This window comes from Salmo salar, chromosome 10 (assembly GCF_965601325.2).
Source record: "Salmo salar chromosome 10, fSalSal1, whole genome shotgun sequence".
Classification (NCBI taxonomy): domain Eukaryota; kingdom Metazoa; phylum Chordata; class Actinopteri; order Salmoniformes; family Salmonidae; genus Salmo; species Salmo salar.
The window spans coordinates 113,085,135-113,110,077 of NC_138300.1; the positions used below are offsets into that span (position 1 = coordinate 113,085,135).

The 24,943-nt window shown below is 41.2% G+C and overlaps 1 protein-coding gene and 1 long non-coding RNA gene across 2 annotated transcripts in view; one reads left to right on the forward strand and one right to left on the reverse strand.

The window, feature by feature from the left end:
• Nucleotides 1–6,953: 6,953 nt before the first annotated feature.
• LOC123724515 (uncharacterized) lies at nucleotides 6,954–10,351 on the reverse strand. Its single transcript, XR_006757095.2, has 2 exons — nucleotides 10,067–10,351; nucleotides 6,954–9,596 (listed from the first exon to the last, which is right to left on the reverse strand). It is a non-coding gene; the product is annotated as an uncharacterized LOC123724515 (long non-coding RNA).
• The window catches only part of si:dkey-106n21.1 (solute carrier family 23 member 2), a 77,020-nt gene continuing 61,224 nt past the window's right edge, over nucleotides 9,148–24,943 (forward strand). Inside the window, exons 1-2 of the mRNA XM_014125661.3 lie at nucleotides 9,148–9,371; nucleotides 16,887–17,042. Of these exons, the coding sequence (XP_013981136.1) occupies nucleotides 9,300–9,371; nucleotides 16,887–17,042 (228 nt within the window). The 5' untranslated portion in view covers nucleotides 9,148–9,299. The remainder of the gene's footprint in view (nucleotides 9,372–16,886; nucleotides 17,043–24,943) is intronic.

Genomic DNA, 24,943 nt, shown 5'->3' on the forward strand with positions numbered 1-24,943 from the left:
AACCACCCACAAACTGAAAAAACTCTACTAAATAGGACCTCCAATCAGAGGCAACAAGAAACAGCTGCCTCCAATTTAAGGTCAAACAAAAACCCTAAACATAGAAATAGAAAAACTAGACACGGACATAGAAATATACTAACATAGAACATATACCAAAACCCCCAAAACACATAAAACAAACACCCCCTGCCACGCCCTGACCAAACTACAATAACAAACAACCTCTTTTACTGGTCAGGACGTGACAAAAAGACTTTACAATTACATGCATTTAAAAACATTAACATGTAGTGTGTGTGTGCATCAGTTACATTTACATTTTAGTCATTTAGCAGACGCTCTTATCCAGAGCGACTTACAGTAGTGAATACAGTTCATACATTTTATTTCATGCATTTATTTTTTTTGTACTGGCCCCCTGTGGGAATCGAACCCACAACCCTGGCGTTGCACACACCATGCTCTACCAACTGAGCCACAGTTACACATACATGTCAGTACATACACACAACAAGTAGGTCACATGGAGGAGACTCGTGGTGCGGTGAGGTGTTGCTTTATTTGTTTTTTGTTTGGTCACATCAGATACTGACTGGTTTTCTGATCCACGGCCCTACGTTTCTTTTAAGGTATCTTTGACCAATAGATGCGTTGTAACGACCGTCGTCTGTGGAAGCAGGGGACCAAAGCGCAGCGTGGTGAGTGTTCATATTCAATATTTAATAGAACGAAACACTTAAACAAAACACGAAAATGAAGGACAGCCTACAGTTCTGTTAGGTCACACAAAGTACAAAACAGAAAACATTCACCCACAAACCCCAAAGGACAAACAGGCTGCCTATGTATGACTCTCAATCAGCAACAACGATCTACAGCTGTTCCTGATTGAGAGCCATACACGGCCGAAACAAAGAAATACACCAACATAGAAAACGGAACATAGAACGCCCACCCATGTCACACCCTGGCCTAACCAAAAATAGAGAACAAAAAACCCTCTCTATGGCCAGGGCGTTACATGCGTATGTGTATTCCCAGTCATGTGAAATCCATACATTAAAACCTGTTAGGGCTAGGGGGCAGCATTGACACGGCTGGATAAAAAACATACCCGATTTAATCTGGTTACCACTCCTACTCAGTAACTAGAATATGCATATACTTATTACATATGGATAGAAAACACCCTAAATTTTCTAAAACTGTTTGAATGGTGTCTGTGAGTATAACAGAACTCAAATGGCAGGTCAAAACCTGAGAGATTCCTTTACAGGAAGTGGCCTGTCTGACCATTTCTGGAACTTCTTTGCCATCTCTATCATTTACTAAGGATCTCTGCTCTAACGTGACACTTCCCACGTCTTCCATAGGCTCTCAGAGCCCGGGAAAAAAGAGAATGTCGTCATTCCAGCCCCAGGCTGAAACACATTATCGCCTTTCTCAAGTGGCCCATCAAGAGACACTAGCTTATGCGCGTGACCCCGACCGCCCCCGCCTTTGGGATTTTTTCCTCTGTTTGCCGAAAAGGAGATTCCCTGTCGGAATATTATCGCTTTTCTACGAGAAAAATGACGTAAAAATTGATTTTAAACAGCGGTTGACATGCTTCGACGTACGGCAATGGAATACTTTGAATTTTATTGTCAGGAATTGCGCGAAGCGCGCGACACTTCTTTACTATTTCGGATAGTGTCTGGAACGCACGAACAAAACGCCGCTATTCGGATATAACGATGGATTATTTTGGACCAAACCAACATTTGTTATTGAAGTAGACGTCCTGGGTGTGCATTCTGACGAAGACAACAAAAGGTAATGACATTTTTATAATAGTAAATATGATTATGGTGAGTGCTAAACTTGCCGGGTGTCTAAATAGCGAGCCCGTGATGCCTGGGCTATGTACTTAGAATATTGCAAAATGTGCTTTCACCAAAAAGCTATTTTAAAATCGGACATATCGAGTGCATAGAGGAGGTCTGTATCTATAATTCTTAAAATAATTGTTATGCTTTTTGTGAACGTTTATCGTGAGTAATTTAGTAAAATGTTAGCGAATTCCCCGTAAGTTTGCGGGGGGTATGCTAGTTCTGAACGTCACATGCTAATGTAAAAAGCTGGTTTTTGATATAAATATGAACTTGATTGAACAAAACATGCATGTATTGTATAACATAATGTCCTAGGGTTGTCATCTGATGAAGATCATCAAAGGTGAGTGCTGCATTTAGCTGTCTTCTGGGTTTTGGTGACATTATATGCTGGCTTGAAAAATGGGTGTCTGATTATTTCTGGCTTGGTACTCTGCTGACATAATCTAATGTTTTGCTTTCGTTGTAAAGCCTTTTTGAAATCGGACAGTGTGGTTAGATTAACGAGAGTCTTATCTTTAAATGGCTGTAAAATAGTCATATGTTTGAGAAATTGAAGTAATAGGATTTTGAAGATTTTGAAAATCGCGCCACAGGCTGGCAGTGGCTGTTACGTAGGTGGGACGAATTCGTCCCGCCGGTCCCATAGAGGTTTTAAGACCTAATGAATTCATTTAAATTGACTGATTTCCTTATATGTACTATAACTCAGTAAAATCTTTGAAATTGTTGCATGTTGCATTTATGTTTTTATCTTTATTATTCTGGTGGTCAATTACCTTATGCCATGGAAATGTGATAAGCATGATGAGTTTTCCGTTTGTGAAGAGAATGAAGACTTTTATTCTATCAAGACACGAGGAGCGCTCATGACAAGGACAGCTGGAGCAAACCTGATTGGTCGGGCTAAGCATGAAGTCATTGAAAATGGTGAAAAAGATCTCCTACCACATTCCCATTAAAGTGAGATGAGAAAATGATGGTTAATGCAGCTATTATGTGATCCAATTTAGTCCGATTAATATTGTAAGGGAAAATATTGTGGTTGCGCAACATTGTGATGTTGAAACATGGTTCATTTTCATAAATTACGAACCTATAGTTTTAATTATTCAAATTATAGCCTACTTAAACACCAGGCTCAAACAGAGAGGGATACTATGTTAGCTAGCTGGCTATGGTTATCCAACACAGGAACTCTTCCAAGCCAAAGTAAGCTTTTTGTTTTATTAATTTATTGTCACTGGGGACTGATGGTGTATCTGCTAAACTGCTTGCTGACTGTACACACACTCTCAAATTCTACATGTGACCTTTGGAAAATAAAAAACTGTTCCCAAATGCTCTGTGTGACCACCCACCAACATGGCTGGTGAAATAGGCGTTCTTACCACCAATTTAAAAAAAACATTCCTCATTTGGCTGGTGGCGGGTGTTAATTTCCAACCCTGCTAATGTTGCATGCGCCATGCTCTACCAACTGAGCCACACAAGACAACATACACATGCTTGAATGATTATGTTGTAATATTTATACAAGTATTCCAGACATCTGAAAGGTACCTATTCACATCTGTGTGGCTCTCCAAAACATGTGAGAGTTTCATATGATTCACTATATCTAATCGCAATTTTCCAACACAGCTCAGAACAATGACGACCAATCTATATCCTAACATGGCAGTGAAGGGATTTTACATCCCCTTTTCAAGTAAATGCGTACAACTTTGGAATGTGGAACATACTAGATCCAGGCTACATCCCAAATGCCACCCATTTCCCTACATAGTGCACTACTTTTGACCAAAGCCCTATGGGGCCTGGTCAAAAGTAGTGCACTACTGCATATAGAGAATAGGGTTTCATTTGGAACACATGCATAGTGTTTCTAAGTCCTTTGTCTAATATCCATGTCTCTCTAAAGCGTGTCTGATACTTGAGCATCCGTGACTAGAGAACCACGAGGGAGGAACGTGTGTTTTTGGGTCAGGGAGGTTTGGAGGAGAGCAAAGAGGATAGGATGTACTTCCTGGGAAAGCCAGCCTATTTAGAGAACTGGTGGTTGTAGTATATTTTATGTTTAGTATCTTAAGGCCAAATCCTGAAACTGTCTTGACGTCCAGGATCAATAAATGCCAAAGTCTCGAGCTGTTTGCGCAGATCTTAAGTCAGAATAATACCCAGAAGTAACAACTGGTATGATAGATCATCATTGATCGTTAACATTTCAAAGTTTAAATTATGTGTTTATTCCAAATGTCAATAGACAACAGAACAGAGAGGACAACTTCTGGAAACCAAGGCAAAGGGCTAGGGCTAAGTTGACATTGCCTAGGCTCTATTTTAAGTCAATGCATTTTGTGTGAGCTCAAATTATATTGTTACGCATTCGATGAACATCAGACTGATATACTTAAACTGGGTTGGGGTCAATTCAAAGTCAATTCTGTAATCTTGGGAGATCAGTTGAAATAACAATTTAACAACAATATGTAGTGTCATTTTATTCAATCCATTTTTCATAGGTGTGACATGCATTGTAAAATTGAAAAACTTTATTGACCTGGAATTAGTACTAAATTCAGGTAAAACTAAGTATATGTTGTTCTCTAGAGCGCAAAAAAAAGAAGTCTGATGATTTAAGCATATGTACTTTGGTTGGTGTCCATATTGATCGTGTCCGTGCTTACAAATATGTGGGCATCTGGATAGATAAAAAGCTGCCTTTTAAAAAGCATATTGATGAGTTAGTTGAGAATAAAAATGGGCTTCTTCTATAGAAATTGGTCTCGCCTCTCACTAAATAGTAGGAAGCAGATTATTCAGTTGTTAAATGTGATGTTGTGGTGCCTCTAGGGAAATTCAGAAAGCTGATTGAGGACCTTATTACTGATGAAGGTGTTTATTTTTATTACTGGGTTTTTCTTTCTGCTTGAATTTTGTATTTATATTTTGATATGCGTATTTTCTGTAATTTATGTAATTCAGGGCTCATCTGTAAAAGAGACCTTGATCTCAGTGACTTTGTATTCCCTACTTAATGCTCTTTGTCTCTTGCTTGACATGCATGAATGTATAAACATATCAGTAACATGTATGCCTATAGAAAGTCTACATCCCCTTGAACTGTTTTCACATTTTGTTGTATTACAAAGTGGGATTCAAATAGATTTATTGTAATCTTTTGTCATTGATCTACACAAAATATCCTGTAATGTCAAAGTGAATGTTACAAATTAATAAAAATGCTATAACTAATATATAGTCATTGCATAAGTATTCACCTCCTTTGTTTAGGCAAGCCTAAATGAGTTCAAAAGTGACATTTGGCTTAACAAATCACATAATAAGTTCACTCTGTGTGAAATAATAGGGTTGGCATGATTTTTTAATTGCTACCCCTTCCTTCCTCTGTCTACATACATACAACATCTGTAAGGTCCCTCAGTCAAGTATTGAATTTCAAGCACAGATTCAACTACAAAGACAGGGGAGATTTTCGAAAGCCTTATAAAGAAGGGCAGTGATTGGTAGATGGGTAACAATAACAAATCATATATTGAACATATATTTAAGCATGGCCAAGTTAATAATTATGCTGTGGATGATGTATTAAACCACCCAGACACATCAAAAATGCAGGACAGGAAGGAAGCTGCTCAGGGATGTCACAATGAGCCCATTGGTGAATTTAAAACAGCTACAGAATCAATGGCTGTGATGGGAGAACTGAGGATGGATCAACAACATTGTAGTGACTCCACAATAATGACCTAAATTACAGATTGAAAAGAAGAGCAAAAATATACAGACTGAAAATATTGCAGAACATGCTTGTTTAATGCAACAAGACACTAAAGTAATACTGAAAAGGAATACACTTTTTGGCCTAAATGCAAAGCCTTGCTGTATGTTTGGGGGCAAATCCATCACAACACATCACTGAGTAACTGCCTCCTTATGTTCAAGCATGGTGGTGGCTGCATCATGGTATGGTTATGCTTGACATCAGCAAAGACTGGGGAGTTTTTCAGGATGAAAAGAAAAGGGATGAAGCTAAGCACAAGCAAAATCCTTGAGGAAAACCTGCTTCAGGCTGCTTTAGACCAGACACAGTGAATTAACCTTTCAGCAGGACAATAACCTACAACCCAAAGTCAAATCCAAGCTGGAGTTGCTTACCAAAAAGACAGTGAATATTCCTGAGTGAACAAGTTACAGTTTTGACTTAAATCTGCTTGAAAATCTATGGCAAAATTGCTCTCTAGCCATGATCCCCAACACCTTGACAGAACTCGAAGAACGTTGAAAAGAATAATGGGTAAATATTGCACAATACAGGTGTGCAAAGCTCTTATGAGACTTACCCAAAAAGACTCACAGTTGTAATCGCTGCCAAACGTGTTTCTAACATGTATTGACTCAGGGGGGTGAATACTTATCTAATTAAAGTATATTTGTGTTTTATTTTTCTTTCATCTTTAAAAATGTGAGAATTTTTCTTCCACTTTAACAGAGTATTTTTGTGTAGATCATTGACAAAAAAATGACAATTAAATCAATTTTAATCCCACTTTGTAACACAATAAAATGTGAAGAAATCCAAGGAGGTGTAGACTTTCTATAGGTATTTTTTCCCCTGTATGTCTAAAGAAGAACACCAGTGGAAAAGAGCATGTGTTAGTGTTAGAGTTAGAATTAGTGTTGAGTCTTCAAAATGTATGAAATCTTGACAGAATGTAATGTATGTAAAAAACAAAAGGGGATGGGATCTCCCCCAAAATATAGTCTCTGCATCTGTGCCAATCTGGTAATGAGAGTTTGTGACATAACTATCGGTGGAGTTGATTTTTATTCGGTACATGAAAACGTAAGCAAAAAAGAAAATCTATGGACAATGCATGTGATAAATGATCATATGAAGAACGTTACTCAATTTCTACACTAGAGAACTGTATACTGTCAAGGTTTTTTTCTCTCGGAGATACAGACCAAGTCCTTTGCTGTTTATTGGAAATGTTTTGGTGATAACTTAATGCAGGAAGCAGGAATGAGATTCACCAACCAATACTGTCATTTTAGCCAAATACAACATTTTATTCGGAAATCAAAGTTTGTTCGTCACATGCACAGGATGTAAACAGTACAATGAAATGCTTACTTGAAAGCTCTCCTAAACAGTGTAATACACTTTATAAAAATGTAATACAAATTAGGAACAAATATTGATGTTGGAAATGTATACACAATACGAATATACAGTAAATACTAAAAAAAATGCTAAAGTGGATAGTAATACAAAAAAAAACGTTACATTTGTAAAGCGCTTTTCATTATACCGAATAATCTCAAAGTGCATAAAATAAAAAATAAAAACCCAATTGAAAATAAATGGATGCAACTAGACACGGCAACTGACGCAAAGAGCCCAGCTGACGCTACAAGGGACGAGGACACCAAGGAGCACAGATATCAACAGAAAGCCTTCCTAAATTGAAAAGTCTTTAGGCCCATTTAAAAGGAGCCCAGAGTCTGTGGTGCCTTCATGTGGTCTGGGAGGGCATTCCAGCGGCTGGTGGCGGTCGTGGCTTGGTTAGTGACACTATCAAGTTGGTGACTTTGTATTTATTATGGATCCCCGCTACTCTTCCTGGGGTCCAGCAAAATTAAGGCAGTTTATACAATTTTAAAACATTACAATACATCACAGATTTCACAACACACTGTGTGCCCTCAGGCCCCTACCACATATCTACAGTACTAAATCCATGTATGTATAGTGCTTATGTTATCGTGTGTGTGTGGTGTGTGTATGTGTCTGTGTGTGTGTGTGTGTGTGTGTGTGGAAAAAGTCTATGCAAATAGTTCAATGTTATTTCAATGTGGGTACAGTATGGTGTGTGTGATCGTGTTTAACTATACTTGTGGGGACCAGAAGTCCCCACAAGAATAATAAACAATAAAAAATGTAACCAACTGGGGACAAGATCAAATACTATTTATAGTGGGTTTAGGGTTAGAATTGGTGTTAGGGTTAAAATCTGTGTTAGAATTGGTGTTAGGGTTAGAATTAGAGTTAGTGTTAGGCTTAGAATTAGTGTTAGTGTTAGGCTTAGAATTAGTGTTAGGGTTGGAATTGGTGTTAGGGTTAGAATTAGTTTTAGGGTTAGAATTAGTGTTAGTGTTAGGGTTAGAATTAGTGTTCGGGTTAGAATTAGGGTTAGGAGCTAGGGTTAGTTTTAGGGTTAGGAGCTAGGAGCTAGGGTTAGGTTTAGGGTTAAGGTTTTCGGGTTAGAGTTAAGCTTAGGGTACGGTTTAGGTTCAGGGTACAGGTTAAGGGTTAGGAAAAATAGTTTTTTAAAATGGTACTGAATTGTGTGTCCCCACAAAGTTAGTTGTACAAGACTTTGTGTGTGCTCCTGCTTGTGTTGTGTGCATGTTTGTGTGTGCGTGTGCGTGTGCGTGTGTGTGTGTGCTCGCCGGCATGTGTTAGCATGTGCCTGTGTATAGTGTCTCATCATCTCACATCAATGAATTAAAGGAAGGGGTTTGGTCTGCAGATATATCACACAGCCCAGCCCACGAAGTGACTCTTATCAACTGTGTGCAAGGATTCCTCAGTGTTGATCTCACCAGCCCCCATTGTCACACCTCTGGGTAGCAGAGGTTATGTTGTCTTTACAGGTCTGTACATCTCATATCTGATTGGAGGTTAAAATTACAGTAATGCTGTTGGTCAACAAATCAGATGTTATAAAGGGGTCTCAGATTCATTGTATCTTTCTCTTTTTTGTTCCTGAACTGCTGTGGTGAGATACTCTCTTTCTTTCTCCCTCTCCCATGAGCTAACGGCCATGGCTCAAGCCATGGTTTCTTTGTCTCTCTCCCACTCTGGTCATGCTTAGAATAATGCTTAGTAATGCGTGTTAATGCTTTGTAACTTTAGCTTTATGCCTTGTAAATGTAATCATTAAATTTACAAATTAATTAAATACACTTGTATTTAGAATTCTATTCTCAGACATTTCTTGATTGCCTATTATTGTAACTGAACTATAGTCTCTTGCATAATGCTAGATCATCTGATGGAGTCAGATTCTTCATTTAATAGACTTTGTTAACATATTCATTGAATAGTCTTATTACGAGGCATATATATCAAATATTACCCATTACAACATCACAATAGACACATGACAAAAGGTCAGGGGCTAAAACAACAAATAGTTTGGAGGGATTATACAACTTTTTGCTAGTGATTAAACTGTGGTTCCCTTGACAACATGACGGGACTATTCATGCTTTCCTAAGGTCCAGAATTTCTCAGAGTTTTCCAGTGAGTGTGTAGCGTGTGGAGAAGTTTGAGGGATCCCTGTGAGCCTCAGCGTCCAGCCACCACTGTCTCTGTGCCTACGCACCAGCATGCATTTTACCCAGGACCCAAAGGTGGAGATAGGACTGAGTGATCAGGGGACGGTCAACCCTGCCTTTGGGGTAAGTGCTGCGTCACTCTCTCAAAACAACTGAAGAACTGCCAAATCACACTGCCTTAAGTATCACAGACTCTCAAATGTATGTAAATGCCTTCAGTTCAGTGTTCATTGGTTCCTTGAAATCTTTGGTTTCTTAAACTGAATTTCATGATGTTGGGTCTCAATTGAACACAATTTTAGTGGGATGTGGGAACTTTTTCCCCACTGCATTCATGCTGGTTTACTTCTGTGCAGGAGGAAAACAAAGGGCTGAGTTATTCATCTTAGAAACTAGAGCTGAATTTAAGCTACTGTGGAATGTAATTTTCCCAGAGCATACTGAACAGACTGGGTAGCTCAATGGAAGACATTGTTTGATACCACAGCATGTAGCATAGACATGTCGTTATCAAATACAAAACCAATATATATATAGAAATGACAAGAAATTACATTCAAGTGGTAATAACACAGTTCTAACCTATAAACTGTGTTTGACTCCTAAGGAATCATTGAAATATTCTCTCCATACAATTGGCCTTTTTACTTATTTATATGCGTAAGTTCTCTCTCCCACTGCAAAGCCTTAATGGTAATCAATGTCTAGAAAACTGACTCAGAAAAGCAGTTAGCCAGGATGAATTAAGATGATAATAAGGATGATTATAAGGTACCCAAAATGCCATCAGATAGCTATATTGAGTCGTTTCATCTTACCGTCCAAAGGTAATGCATGCAGCCGGGCTATACACTGGTATCCTCCGTGAACGGTTTCGTACATAAAACCTTCTCCATTCAGGCTGAAAAGGAGTTCATTTCCTTTACTCAATTTAATGGCGAGAGGAAGGGAAAAACTGGGAAAATATGCATACTTTCTTTATGAAACACCATTTTCCACCACCATGCTAGTAGCTGTCAGCCAATCAGCATTCAGGGCTCGAACCACCCAGTTTATAATCATCCTTATAATTAGCCCTAAGGCCGGCAACTTGCGATATTGAATTGTTTCATCTTACCGTCCAAAGGCAATACATGCATACACTGGTATCCCTGTGGACCAGTTCGTACATAAAAGCTTCTCCATTCAGGCTACAAAGGCGTCGATGACAAAACATTTATTTTTACTGCTCTAATTATGTTGGTAACCAGTTAATAAAGCAATAAGGCAATGTGGTATATGGCCAATATTCCACAGCTAAGGGCTGTGTCCAGGCACTCCACGTTGCATTGTGCATAAGAACAGCCCTTAGCCATGGTATATTGGCCATATACCACATCCCCCAGGCCTTATTGCTTAATTATAAGATGATAATAAGACATGATAGGGGTTGTACTGTGCGTACTTATGACAAACAAGTCTTAAAATGTTTTGTAACCACTTAATAATGCATTATAGTTATGGAGCTAAAGTAAATCTTGCTGAATTAGAATTTGTATTTATTTCAGACTGAATGGAGCGCTTAGTGTACACAGCTGGATTGAGACTTTATTTATTTTCACCCCCCAAGCATATTTCTCCTCAACCTAACAAGACAACTAAAACAACAGCTGCCTGCACAAAATCTAAATAGCAACAATTGGCTGAGCCAAAGCAAACGTTGATGATAAATGTATGTGTTTATTTAATTGCTAATTCAATATAATGCATTCAACTGTGGTGGACTAAACTGCAGTGTTATACATCTTTCTTCATGTCGTGGCATTTTCCCAGCACATTGAGTTGGGAAAATGCCAAGAACAGGCAAATCCCACAGTCAATAACCCTAAGACCATGTACCACACATTAAAATTGTCAAATCAAATCAGCTAAATCAATCAAATGAATAGCACATTATTATACAATCATCTGAGAAAAACAAATAAAGAAATGTATACGTTGAAGAATGTTTTCTAATTCCTACACTATATCTCCACTGCAGTATTTCCAACAATGACTTTTGTTGTTGCTGTATTTTGACAAGATAAAGACTTTGCGGTGAATGAATAACATTTGGTCAAATATTTTTTACCAGGATCAAAATCTCAGAGTAAAAATGTCTCACAAGTGTAAAAGATTAACATTGAGACCATGACTAGAGTCCATGACTGTCTGGAGGTTTGAAATGTTTTTCCGACTTCATGACAGCAAGTGGAAGATGTATCTGAACCAACACCTTGTGTGTCCGAGATAGATCCCAGCATTTAGAGCGAAATGGTCCGGGGGACAGACTCCGAGTCCCCAAGTGTTGAAATAACAAATATGGTGTATTCAGTATGAATTGAGCAACAGCATGATGCATTAAACAGTAATGTAACTGTTGCATTCCACATCTGTTCTGCACTAAATACTATGCTCAGAAATGGAAGTGATGTTGTCTACTTAAAAAAGAGAAATATCCATAATACACTATATATACAAAAGTATGTGGACACCCCTTCAAATTAGTGGATTCGGCTATTTCCGCCACACCCGTTGCTGACAGGTGTATAAGATTGAGCACACAGCCATGCAATCTCCAAAGACAAATATTGACAGTAGAATGGGCTTACTGAAGAGCTCAGTGACTTTCAACGTGGCACCGTCATAGGATGCCACCTTTCCAACAAGGAAGTTCGTCAAATTTCTTCCCTGCTAGAGCTACCCCGGTCAACTGTAAGTGCTGTTATTGTGAACTGGAAGAGTCTAGGAGCAACAACGGCTCAGCACCGAAGTGGTAGGCCACACAAGCTCACAGAACGGGACCACCGAGTGCTGAAGCACATAGCGTGTAAAACACTCACTACTGAGTTCCAAACTGCCTCTGGAACCAACGTCAGATAAAGAACTGTTTATCGGGAGCTTCTTCCCAGAAGAGTGGAGGCTGTTGTAGCAGCAAATGGGGGACCAACTTCATATTAATGCCTATGATTTTGGAATGAGATGTGCGACGAGCAGGTGTCCACATACTTTTGGTCATGTAGGGTAATTTGCCCATATATGGTTGTTGAAGTTGGTGAAAAGCCACAGTTGATTGTGTTCGTAAGGTGGCAAATTAGTAACTGATTGCCAAGACTCTGGACTCTTATACTTCTAAAAAGGAATGAGGGAAGTGAAGGAAGTTCTAGTGGGAAGGCATATGGTTATGATTCGGGATTAGAGGGTCGTTATGCTCGTGTCATGCTGTACAGTAGGCTACACACCCACGTGCAGTGAAAAGCTCCCTTCAACTAAGCTATTAGAACATTTCTATCAATGTCTATGGCAGGGATGGGCAACTTCAGTCCTCGTTGGCCTGATTGGAGTCACACTTTTTCCCCAGCCCCATCTAGCAGACCAGACTCCAATAATCATCTAATCAAGATCTTCAGTTTAAAATACAATTAGTTTAATTAGCTGTATTTGCTAGGGATGGGGAAAAAGTGTGACACCACTCCGGCCCCTGAGGACTGGTGTTGCCCATCCCTGGTTTTGGGATGGCCACATGGTGATCCACATTTAAAGGAAGGTGGAGGGGAAATCCATTAGGTGGCAGCAAAAGGTTAGCAGATCGTAGCCTGTGCACATCCCGCTGAAACCAGCTGTTGGATAAGTCAATCTTTAGTGGCTCAAACAAGCAAAGACACATGGATTGGTTCTGAGAAATCCTGTTGAATTTTTTGACTGTGTTCATGTGATGAGGCATTGGAGGTACTGTTCTCAGATTAAAGGCTTTCAGAGTGATTTTAAGGCTTTTTTTGTGACAGTTGTAAGATTTCTTTACCTGTTGAACACATTGCTATCCATTTCTGCTTTAACCTTTTTCCCCAATACAGCACCTGCTTCCTCTCCACCTCTTGCCAGTGAAAACGTATTCATACCACACATTTCATACATATCATTCACCTTACCTCAATGACAGATTAGGCATCATGATGAAGGTAGCTATGTTAGCAATAGTTACAAAAGAAGATGTAACAGGTGCTTGTAGATACAGGTGTTTGTAGACACAAATAAGGTGTATGACTGAACATAAGCGTTATCATGTGCGTGTCTCTAGAATGCAAGGAATATCTATACCTGCTACTGTATAATTGGTCAAATCAACTTCTTGCTCGATTAAACATTGCTAACGTTACTTGAGCTCAGTCAACAAAGCAGTCCCCCTTTTTAAACAAGATTTAATCCATAGTGAATGAGTACTCTATACCATCTACTGCATCTTGCCATCTTGATGTAATGTATCACTAGCCACTTTAAACAATGCCACTTTTATATGTTTACATATCCTACATTACTCATCACATACAGTGAGGGAAAAAAGTATTTGATCCCCTGCTGATTTTGTACGTTTGCCCACTGACAAAGAAATGATCAGTCCATAATTTTAATGGTAGGTTTCTTTGAACAGTGAGAGACAGAATAACAACAAAAAATCCAGAAAAACACATGTCAAAAATGTTATAAATTGATTTGCATTTTAATGAGGGAAATAAGTATTTGACCCCTCTGCAAAACATGACTTAGTACTTGGTGGCAAAACCCTTGTTGGCAATCACAGAGGTCAGACGTTTCTTGTAGTTGGCCACCAGGTTTGCACACATCTCAGGAGGGATTTTGTCCCACTCCTCTTTGCAGATCTTCTCCAAGTCATTAAGGTTTCGAGGCTGACGTTTGGCAACTCGAACCTTCAGCTCCCTCCACAGATTTTCTATGGGATTAAGGCCTGGGGACTGGCTAGGCCACTCCAGGACCTTAATGTGCTTCTTCTTGAGCCACTCCTTTGTCTTGAGCCACTCCTTTGTTGCCTTGGCCGTGTGTTTTGGGTCATTGTCATGCTGGAATACCCATCCACGACCCATTTTCAATGCCCTGGCTGAGGGAAGGAGGTTCTCACCCAAGATTTGAAGGTACATGGCCCCGTCCATCGTCCCTTTGATGCAGTGAAGTTGTCCTGTCCCCTTAGCAGAAAAACACCCCCAAAGCATAATGTTTCCACCTACTTGTTTGATGGTGGGGATGGTGTTCTTGGGGTCATAGGCAGCATTCCTCCTCCTCCAAACACGGCGAGTTGAGTTGATGCCAAAGAGCTTCATTTTAGTCTCATCTAACCACAACACTTTCACCCAGTTGTCCTCTAAATCATTCAGATGTTCATTGGCAAACTTCAGACGGGCATGTATATATGCTTTCTTGAGCAGGGGGACCTTGCGGGCGCTGCAGGATTTCAGTCCTTCACGGCATAGTGGGTTACCAATTGTTTTCTTGGTGACTATGGTCCCAGCTGCCTTGAGATCATTGACAAGATCCTCCCGTGTAGTTCTGGGCTGATTCCTCACCGTTCTCATGATCATTGCAACTCCACGAGGTGAGATCTTGCATGGAGCCCCAGGCCGAGGGAGATTGACAGTTCTTTTGTGTTTCTTCCATTTGCGAATAATCGCACCAACTGTTGTCACCTTCTCACCAAGCTGCTTGGCGATGGTCTTGTAGCCCATTCCAGCCTTGTGTAGGTCTACAATGTTGTCCCTGACATCCTTGGAGAGCTCTTTGGTCTTGGCCATGGTGGAGAGTTTGGAATCTGATTGATTGATTGCTTCTGTGGACAGGTGTCTTTTATACAGGTAACAAACTGAGATTAGGAGCACTCCCTTTAAGAGTGTGCTCCTAATCTCAGCTCGTTACCTGTATAAAAGACACCTGGGAGCCAGAAATCTTTCTGATTGAGAGGGGGTGAAATACTTATTTCCCTCATTAAAATGCAAATCAATTGCTAACATTTTTGACATGCGTCTTTCTGGATTTTTTTGTTGTTATTCTGTCTCTCACTGTTCAAAGAAACCTACCATTAAAATTATAGACTGATCATTTCTTTGTCAGTGGCAAACGTACCAAATCAGCAGGGGATCAAATAATTTTCTCCCTCACTGTATGTATATACTGTACTCTATACCATCCACTGCATCTTGCCTATGCCGTTCTATACCATCACTCATTCATATATTTTTTTTAATGTACATATTCTTATTCATTCCTTTACACTTGTGTGTATAAGGTAATTGTTGTGAAATTGTTAGGTTAGATTACTCGTTGGATATTACTGCATTGTCGGAACTAGAAGCACAAGCATTTCGCTACCCTCGCATTAACATCTGCAAACCATGTGTATGTGACAAATTAAATTTGATTTGATTTGTTTACCGTCAGAATGGATTACTAGCTGCCCACACTGGTGCCATTTTCTACCATATTGCCTATCACATGCTCCCATCAGACTCAGTATAGATTTCCCTTTCACGGTCACAGGGTGCATGGGACAGAAGATGGACTCCATAGCTCAGGCCATAATGGTGACATGGATATGGATTCCTATGGGCCATTTCAATGATTGAACAAGCACTGTGGCCGTTAAACAGTAGCACTAGCACATATTAGACATACTCGTTTTCCTTGTGGTAAAATAAAAATCTCTTGGGATGGTAAGAATACTCCTTAGACTTCCTTCACAGGCAGATGTTTCTTGTTTTCTCTTTTAGTCTTTGGCATACTGTTCTTTTAGAATGAATTTGACATCAGAGAAGAATGTTAAAGGGAGGTAACACAATCCTGTGTGGTTGTAGTAGGACTGTTTCTGTTCTGTTTTTCTCAGAAAACCACAAAAAACTGTATCTTGAGATATAATGTTTTATTTTAAAAATGATTCTTAGTCTTTGAAGAGTACTATACTTTTCTCGCTAACTTTTTTTCTCTCCAGGAAATGGTATATGTAAGATTATAAACTGGGTGGTTTGAGCCCTGAATGCTGATTGGCTGACAGCCGTGGTACAGTATATCAGGTATACCACGGGTATGACAAAACATGTATTTTTCCTGCTCCAATTACATTGGTAACCAGTTTATAATAGCAATAAGGCATCGAGGGGGTTTGTGATATATGGCCAATATACCACGGCTAAGGGCTGTGTCCAGGCACTCCACGTTGCGTCGTGAATAAGAACATCCCTTAGCCGGGGTATATAGACCATATACCACACCCCCTCTGGCCTTATTAAGTATACTGTACTGTATGGCGTCATGGAAGTGAATGGTCAGTGAACTAATTCATCAAGAATTGTAGGTTTTTAGATCGTTTTGGGAATTTCTTATGATTATAATAATAATTTACTTTGATGTCTATTTTTTTTACTTAACGGGTAGCCTCAGAGGGTTATTTGTAGGTCATGTATGGCAAAACATGTAAGCTTATGTAAGTATGAACAGTATTGTATTGATTCTTGAAGAATATAACTTATAAATACCAAAATATAAGCTTGTTTTACTCCAATGTTTGTAAATATAAACAAACACCATATAGCCTCAAAACATAGTTAAAAATATAATTTTGATATCATTGATGGTCACCCCTTACAGCCATTGCTGTGTCTATGAATTTGAGAGTGGTTTCATTTCTCCAGCCCCACCCCTCAGCTTTTTACCAAAATAGTGGTGGGAGACAGTTTGTTATTGTTTCAACTGGAGATTGTCCATTTTAGGCCACTATATGGAACAACGAACAAAACTGCAAATTTCAACTTCCCCTCTAAAGACATTTTTCCTCGACAGGGCCCAGACAGTGGTCAGTCAGAGAGGATTGACATGGATGGGGCTCAGACGGAGGGCCTGGAAGAAGGTCTGGAGGACCAGAACAAAGGCCTGGACCTGGTCTACTCAATCAATGATAGGCCACCATGGTATCTCTGCATCCTGTTGGGCTTCCAGGTAAGGGAACAACACACTGCAGGTTGTACCCTGTGTTAACCACCAGGGTTGGGCTCAATTTAATTTTAATTTAGTTAATTCAGGAAGTGAACTGAAATCCCCCTTCCAATTGAAAATTAAGAAGCTTCGAGGAAAATTGGAATTGGAATGTCAATTTACTTCTCGAATTGACTGAATTTAAATGGGATGGACCTGAAACCTGCTGCGAACCAGACATCTTCTTTATTGAGGAAACATGTACTTACTATGACACTAACTGTAAGTTGCTCTGCATAAGATCGTCTGCTAAATGACTAAAATGTAAATGTACATCCTTTACCTACTCCCTCTTCCCCTGTATAAATATATCTTAGTCTACAGTTAAGTCTCCCTCCTATAACCATTTCCCATCTAGCATTTCTTGGAAATAGTTCTGCATGTTGGTTCCTAGCAGTCATATACTGTAAGTCCCCATCTCATGCCACTCCTGCTCTGTCTTTCCTTACTCACTTCGAAGTCACCCCATATTTGATGTCACCATTTCTCAAAGGTAAAAAAACAATGGACAGGAAACATATCTTAATTAATAAGAACCACCATTGTGCCGGAGTGATTTAAGACTTTTGACCCCTTTCAAACATTGTTTGTTTGAGCAACAGAGTTCTGGGTTGTACCATTGGATTAGTCTATTTCTTCTATTTCTTCTGCATCCGGTGGTTGTGAGACAAGGGTGGACCCCAAAGAAGCCCGGGGCCGGGTATTTTTTACAAAAACGTCTGTAGTCAGAATGGTTTGAGCTGCAAACTTGTCGTCCAAAAAGTTGTACTTTTGACTCATCTGTCCATAGAACATTCTTCCAAGAGTCTTGATGATCATCCAGGTGCTTCCAGGCACTTTTTTTGCAATCTTGAGTCAACTTTTTGGATGAGATGGTTCCCATTATGTCTGGCAAAAACCAAACAATGCATTCCACAGTAAGAATCTCATACCAACGGTAAAGCATGGTGGTGGTAGTGTGATGGTTTGGGGATGTTTTGCTGCCTCAGGACCTGGATGACTTGCCTTAATAGAAGAACCATGAATTCTGCTCTGTATCATTGAATTCTAGAGGAGAATTTTAGGCCATCCGTTTGTGAGCTGGAACTGAAGCTGAAGCGCAGCTGGGTAATGCAGCAAAACAATGATTAAAAACACACAATCAAGTCTGCATAAAAATGGTTAAAAAGCAACACATTTTAAGTTTTGGAATGGCCTATTCAAAGTTCAGACCTAATCCCAATTGAGATGTTGTGGCAGGACTTAAAACAAGCAGATCATACTTGACAACCCACAAACGTAGCTGAGTTAAAGCAGTTCTACATGCAAGAGGGGGTCAGAATTCCTCCACAGCGATAAGAGAGACTGATCAACAACTACAGGAAGTGTTTGGTTGCAGTCATTGCAGCTAAAGGTGGTACAACCAGTTATTGAGTGTAAGGGAGCAATTACTTTTTCACCCAGGGGAATTGAGTGTTCCATAACTTTGTTAATTAAATTTAAAAATATGTATATTTCTTGTTGTTATTTGTAAACTCAGGTTCCTTTGATCTAATATTAGGTTTTGGTTGAAGATCTGACAACATTTAGTATCATACAAATATGCAAAAATAGAGAAAATCAGAATGGGGCAAATAGGTTTTCATAGATACAGTGCTGTGAAAAAGTAAGACTGTCACGAACACGCACGTGTAACATGTTTTTCTCTATGACGCTCACAAGTTACACAATAGTTGTTAGAAGGTAAGAGGTTCTTCTGCACAGAAGATCATAGGAAATCCCAGGACATAGTGTCTATAATACTGCAATAAGCTCACATAGTTGCTGTCAAAAACTCCAAACTTCACACAGTTGTCACTGGATATGAATTTCCCACAGAGCAAACAATTTCTGTACTTACAGGCCTACAAAAAGGGGTGCCGCCAGTCGCCCATCCCTGACTTACAGCATTCATATAAAATCATCGTTTTATCAGGTTTTTGCTTTTGACGACCCTATTAGTTAAATTGACATTTGTCAATACCACTCATTAATGCAACTGTTTGTATCAAATTGTTCTGTGTTCTACCTGTAGCCAGGGTTGTCCTGAAAATATAATGGTAAAATTGTCACAGATGTCGTATGAAAGAGACCAAGGCGCAGCGTGCGTATCGTTCCTCCCGCATCGGCGGCGGTTCTGGTGCGGGACGAAGAACCCTCTCATCCTGCGAACCTGCCAGCATAGGAGGCGGCTCTGGTGCAGGACGAAGAACCCTCTCATCCTGCAAACCCGCCAGCATCGGTGGAGGCTCCGGGCTGGGGACCGTCGCTGGAGGCTCCGGGCTGTGGGCCGTGGGCCGTCTCAGAAGGCTCCGGGCCGTGGACCGTCTCAGGAGGCTCCGGGCCGTGGACCGTCTCAGGAGGCTCCGGGCCGTGGACCGTCTCAGGAGGCTCCGGACCGTGGACCGTCTCAGGAGGCTCCGGACCGTGGACCGTCTCAGGAGGCTCCGGACCGTGGACCGTCTCAGGAGGCTCCGGACCGTGGACCATCTCAGGAGGCTCCGGACTGTGGAACTGTCGCCGGAAGCTCTGGACTGTGGAACTGTCGCCGGAAGCTCTGGACTGGGAACTGTCGCCGGAAGCTCTGGACTGGGGACTGTCACCGGACTGGGCAGGTGCACTGGAGGCCTAGTGCTTGAAGCCTGGACAGGTGGCACCAGACTGATGACACGCACTTCAGGGCGAGTGCGAGAAGCAGGCACAGGACGTACTAGACTGGGGAGGCACACTGGAGGCCTGATGAGTGGGACCGGTACAGGTGGCACCGGACAAGTGACACGCACCTCAGGGTGAGTGCGAGGAGGAGGCACAGGACAAACCTGACTGGGAAAACGCACTTCAGGGAGAGTGCAGGGAGCAGGCGCAGGACGTATCTGACTGAGGACACACACTTCAGAGAGAGTGTGGGGAGCAGGCACAGGACGTACTGGGTTGTGGAGGCGCATTGGAGACCTGGTGCGTAGAACCGGTGCAGGATATGCTGGACCGTGAAGGCGCACTGGAGGTCTGGAGCGTAGAGCTGGCACAACCCGTCCTGCCTGAATGCTCCCTTTAGCCCGGCAAATGCGGGGCGCAGGGACAGTGCGCACCGGGCTATGAATGCGCACTGGAGATACAGTGTGCGCATCACCGCATAACACGGTGCCTGACTGGTCACATGCTCCCCACGGTAAGCACGGGGAGTTGGCTCAGGTCTCAACCCTGACTCCGCCAATCTCCCCGTGTGCCCCCCCCCCCACACATTTTTGGGGGGAGCTGCCTCTCGAGCTTCCGTCGTTGCCATGCGAGTTCCTCGCCATTCCTCTCGAGCTATCTCCGCCTGCTTTCATGGCAGGGTCTTGTCCCCTTCCATTACCTCCTCCCAGGTCCAGGATGTCCTCTACTCTCTTCTCTCCCAGGCCCAGGATCCCTGCTCCTCCTGGGCACGCTGCTTGGTCCTTTGGTGGTGGGAGATTCTGTCACGGATGTCGTATGAAAGAGACCAAGGCGCAGCGTGCGTATTGTTCCACATCTTTATTTCTATGTGAAACTATGCAAGACAGACAAACTATAAACAAAAACAACAAACCGTGACGAAGAGGTGCTACATGCATAAACTCAAAATAATCTTCCACAAACACTAGTGGGAAAAACAACAACTTAAATATGATCCCCAATTAGAGACAACGATGACCAGCTGCCTCTAATTGGGAATCATACTAAAACCCCAACATAGAAAATGTAAACTAGACAAAAAAAACAACATAGAAAAAAGAACCTAGAACACAACATAGAAAAATTAAACTAGACAAAAACCCCAACATAGAAAAAAGAACCTAGAACCAAACATAGAAATAAATAAACTAGACAAAACCCCCCAGTCACGCCCTGACCTACTCCACCATAGAAAAATACGAGCTCTCTATGGTCAGGACGTGACAAAAATTCTAAATTGGGAGGCTAAATATAAATATTAGTCGATAAATGAAAAGCAGATTTTTGCTTGGGTCTCGGGACTGATAGGGTTACATTTCCCATAAGGATGAGGAGGTTGGACAGACCCTTTAACATGAAGTTCTAGTGTATAGCATTGACCAGCTCTTTCTGGAAGACCTGAGCAGACATCAAACATGCATAAGCTCAAAGGCTCACCATAAGGTCAGGATATATAGTATATGGTGCCCTCGGAAAGTAAACAGACCCCTTAAATTTATCACATTTTGTTACCTTACGTTTTTTTTTTTTTTTTATCCTCAGCAATCTACACACAATATCCCATAATGACAAAGCGAGAACAGGTTTTTAGAATTTTTTGCTAATTTCTTAAAAATAAAAAACAGATACCTTATTTACATAAGTATTCAGACCCTTTGCTATGGGACTCAAAATTGAGCTCAGGTGCTTCCTGTTTCCATTGATCATCCTTGAGATGTTTCTACAACTTAATTGGAGTCCACCTGTGGTAAATTCAACTGATTGGACATGATTTAGAAAGGCACACACCTGTCTAGGTAGCCTAGTGTAGTGGTTAGTAGCGTTGGGCCAGTAACCAAAAGATCGAATCTCCAAGCCGACAAGGTATATAAGGTCCCACAGTTGACAGGGCATGTCAGAGCAAAAACCAAGTCATGAGGTTGAAGGAATTGTCTGTAGAGCTCCGAGACAGGATTGTGTTGAAGCACAGATCTGGGGAAGGGTACCAAAACATTTCTGCAGCATTGAAAGTCCCCAAGAACACAGTGGCCTCCATCATTCTTAAATAAAAATACTCTTCCCGCTGGCCAAACTGAGCAATCACGGGAGAAGGGCCTTGGTCAGGGAGGTGACCAAGAACCCGATGGTCACTCTGACAGAGCTCTAGAGTTCCTCTGTGAAGATGGGAGAAGGAAGGACAACCATCTCTGCAGTACTCCCCCAATCAGGCCTTTATGGTAGAGTAGCCAGACGGATGCCAGGGACTGGGAGACTTGTCAGGATCAAGGCAAAGATGAACGGAGCAAAGTACAGAAAGATCCTTGATGAAAACCTGCTCCAGAGCACTCAGGACCTCAGACTGGGGCAAAGGTTTACCTTCCAACAGGACAACGGCCCTAAGCACACAGCCAAGACAACGCAGGAGTGGCTTCGGGACAAGTCTCTGAATGTCCTTGAGTGGGCCCAGCCAGAGCCCGGTCTTGAACACGATCTAACATCTCTGGAGAGACCTGAAAATAGCTGTGCAGCAACGCTCCCCATCCAAGCTGATAGAGCTTGAGAGGATCTGCAGAGAAGAATGGGAGAAACTCCCCAAATACAGGTGTGCCAAGCTTGTAGCGTCATACCCAAGAAGACTCAATGCTGTAATCGCTGCCGAAAGTGCTTCAACAAAGTACTGAGTTAAGGGTCTGAATACTTATTTAAATGTGATATTTCAAAAATGTTCAAAAAAACTGTTTTTGCTTTGTCAATATGGGGTATTGTGTGTAGATTGATGAGTAAAAAAAACAATTTAATTAATTTTAGAATAAAGCTGTAATGTTATAACATGTGGAAAAAGTCAAGGGGTCTGAATACTTTCTGAAGGCACTGTACACAAGGCCTTCAGAGATTATTCAAAAGATAGACACACACAAAGAAGGAAGTGGATCTAGCAAACCATGAGGGTCCTGGGATGTGTCTAAAATGGCACCCTATTCCCTATGTAGTGTACTAATTTTAACCAGGACCCATAAGGCCCATGGCACCCTATTCCTTTTTTAGTACACTACTTGTGACGTGTGCCTATAGGGCTCTGGTCAAAAGTTGTGCACTAGGTAGGGAATAGGGTTCCATTTCCCACTTATTCTTTCTCATTTCGACGCCAAACTCAAAACTGGTGTGCGTGGCCAAAGAGCTCTATTTTAATGTCATCTGACCAAAGCACCGGTTCCAATCCAAGTGCAATGCCGTTTAGTGAAGTCCAGGTGTTTACATTTAATGGACAATATGAAAATAGAGCTCTTTGGCTACGCACACCAGCGGCGGGTTTAGCATCGAAATGAGAATGCATGGGCAAAAAATAACCCCATACCTACTGTAAAATATGGTGGTGGATATTTGATGTTATGGGGCTATTTTGCTTCCACTAGTCCTTGGGCCCTTATTAAGGTCAACCGCATCATGAACTTTATCCAGTACCAGGACATTTTAACCAAAAACCTGGTTGCCTCTGCCAGGAGGCTGAAACTTGGCAGTAAGTGAACAGTATCATCCAGCAAGACAATAACACCAAACACACATCAAAATCCACAAAGAAATGATTAATTGACAACAAAATTATAATTTTGCAATGGCCAGCTCAGTTTTCGGGCTTAAAACCCATTGAATTGAAGAGGGCAGTCCATAAGCACAGACAAACGATATCAAGGATCTGGAAGGATTATGTATGGAGGAATGGTCTAAGATCCCTCCCAATGTGTTCTCCAACTCATCAAACATTTTAGAAAAAGTATCAGTGTCGTTATCCTCGCAAGGTGAGACATTGATAGGTATTGAAAACAGGGGTGTCAATAATTTTGAACCTTACCTTTTTGATAAAAGAAATATGACTTGTTACACAAAATCTCAGAGCAATTATATTAGTATAAGATAATATATATTTTTAGCATACAATATTACTCAGTAATTGAATGACTTATTTTATACATCATTTTTGTTCATCTTTATCAAGGGTGTCAATAAGTTTGGACCCCACTATATGTATGTAGTAACTTATATTATTAATGGTAGCGGTATTTATATTAGTTGTAGGACTATTAGTAATTTAACAACTTATTTTGTGCTTAACTTTTTGTTGTTGTTGCTGTTAATGTAGGTTCATTGCCAAAATCCTGACCTATCCCTTTAAACCAAATGTCATTATCGACTAATAGGGTATTTTCCCACTGCACTGTGTCAACACTGGACTATCCAGTGCCAGGCATAAGCGACATAATCGGTCGCTTAGGGCCCCAGTTGGGGTCTCTTGGCAGTAAGAATACACCAGGTGCAATTTCAAAATGTGGTTGTGCATCAGCAGTTTTGCCTTGTTATGTCAGTCACTGATAGTCAGTGAATTAGCCATGTCAACTAACAATTTTTAGATTGGTAGTTAGTCTAGCCAGCTATCTAAACTTGTATTAATCATGGTCGAATACCAACTGGACACGCAGGGCCCTAACCTCCAGGGGTCCCCCATTGATTTTGTTAGTCATTCTCACTCATATTATACATTGCTCCAAAAAATAAAGGGAACACTTAAACAACACAATGTAACTCCAAGTCAATCACACTTCTGTGAAATCAAACTGTCCACTTAGGAAGCAACACTGATTGACAATACATTTCACATGCTGTTGTGCAAATGGAAGAGACAACAGGTGGAAATTATAGGCAATTAGCAAGACACCCCCAATAAAGGAGTGGTTCTGCAGGTGGGGACCACAGACCACTTCTCAGTTCCTATGCTTCCTGGCTGATGTTTTGGTCACTTTTGAATGCTGGCGGTGCTTTCACTCTAGTGGTAGCATGAGACGGAGTCTACAACCCACACAAGTGGCTCAGGTAGTGCAGCTCATCCAGGATGGCACATCAATGCGAGCTGTGGCAAGAAGGTTTGCTGTGTCTGTCAGCGTAACGTCCAGAGCATGGAGGCGCTACCAGGAGACAGGCCAGTACATCAGGAGACGTGGAGAAGGCCGTAGGAGGGCAACAACCCAGCAGCAGGACCGCTACCACCGCCTTTGTGCAAGGAGGAGCAGGATAAGCACTGCCAGAGCCCTGCAAAATGACCTCCAGCAGGCCACAAATGTGCATGTGTCTGCTCAAACGGTCAGAAACAGACTCCATGAGGGTGGTACGAGGGCCCGACG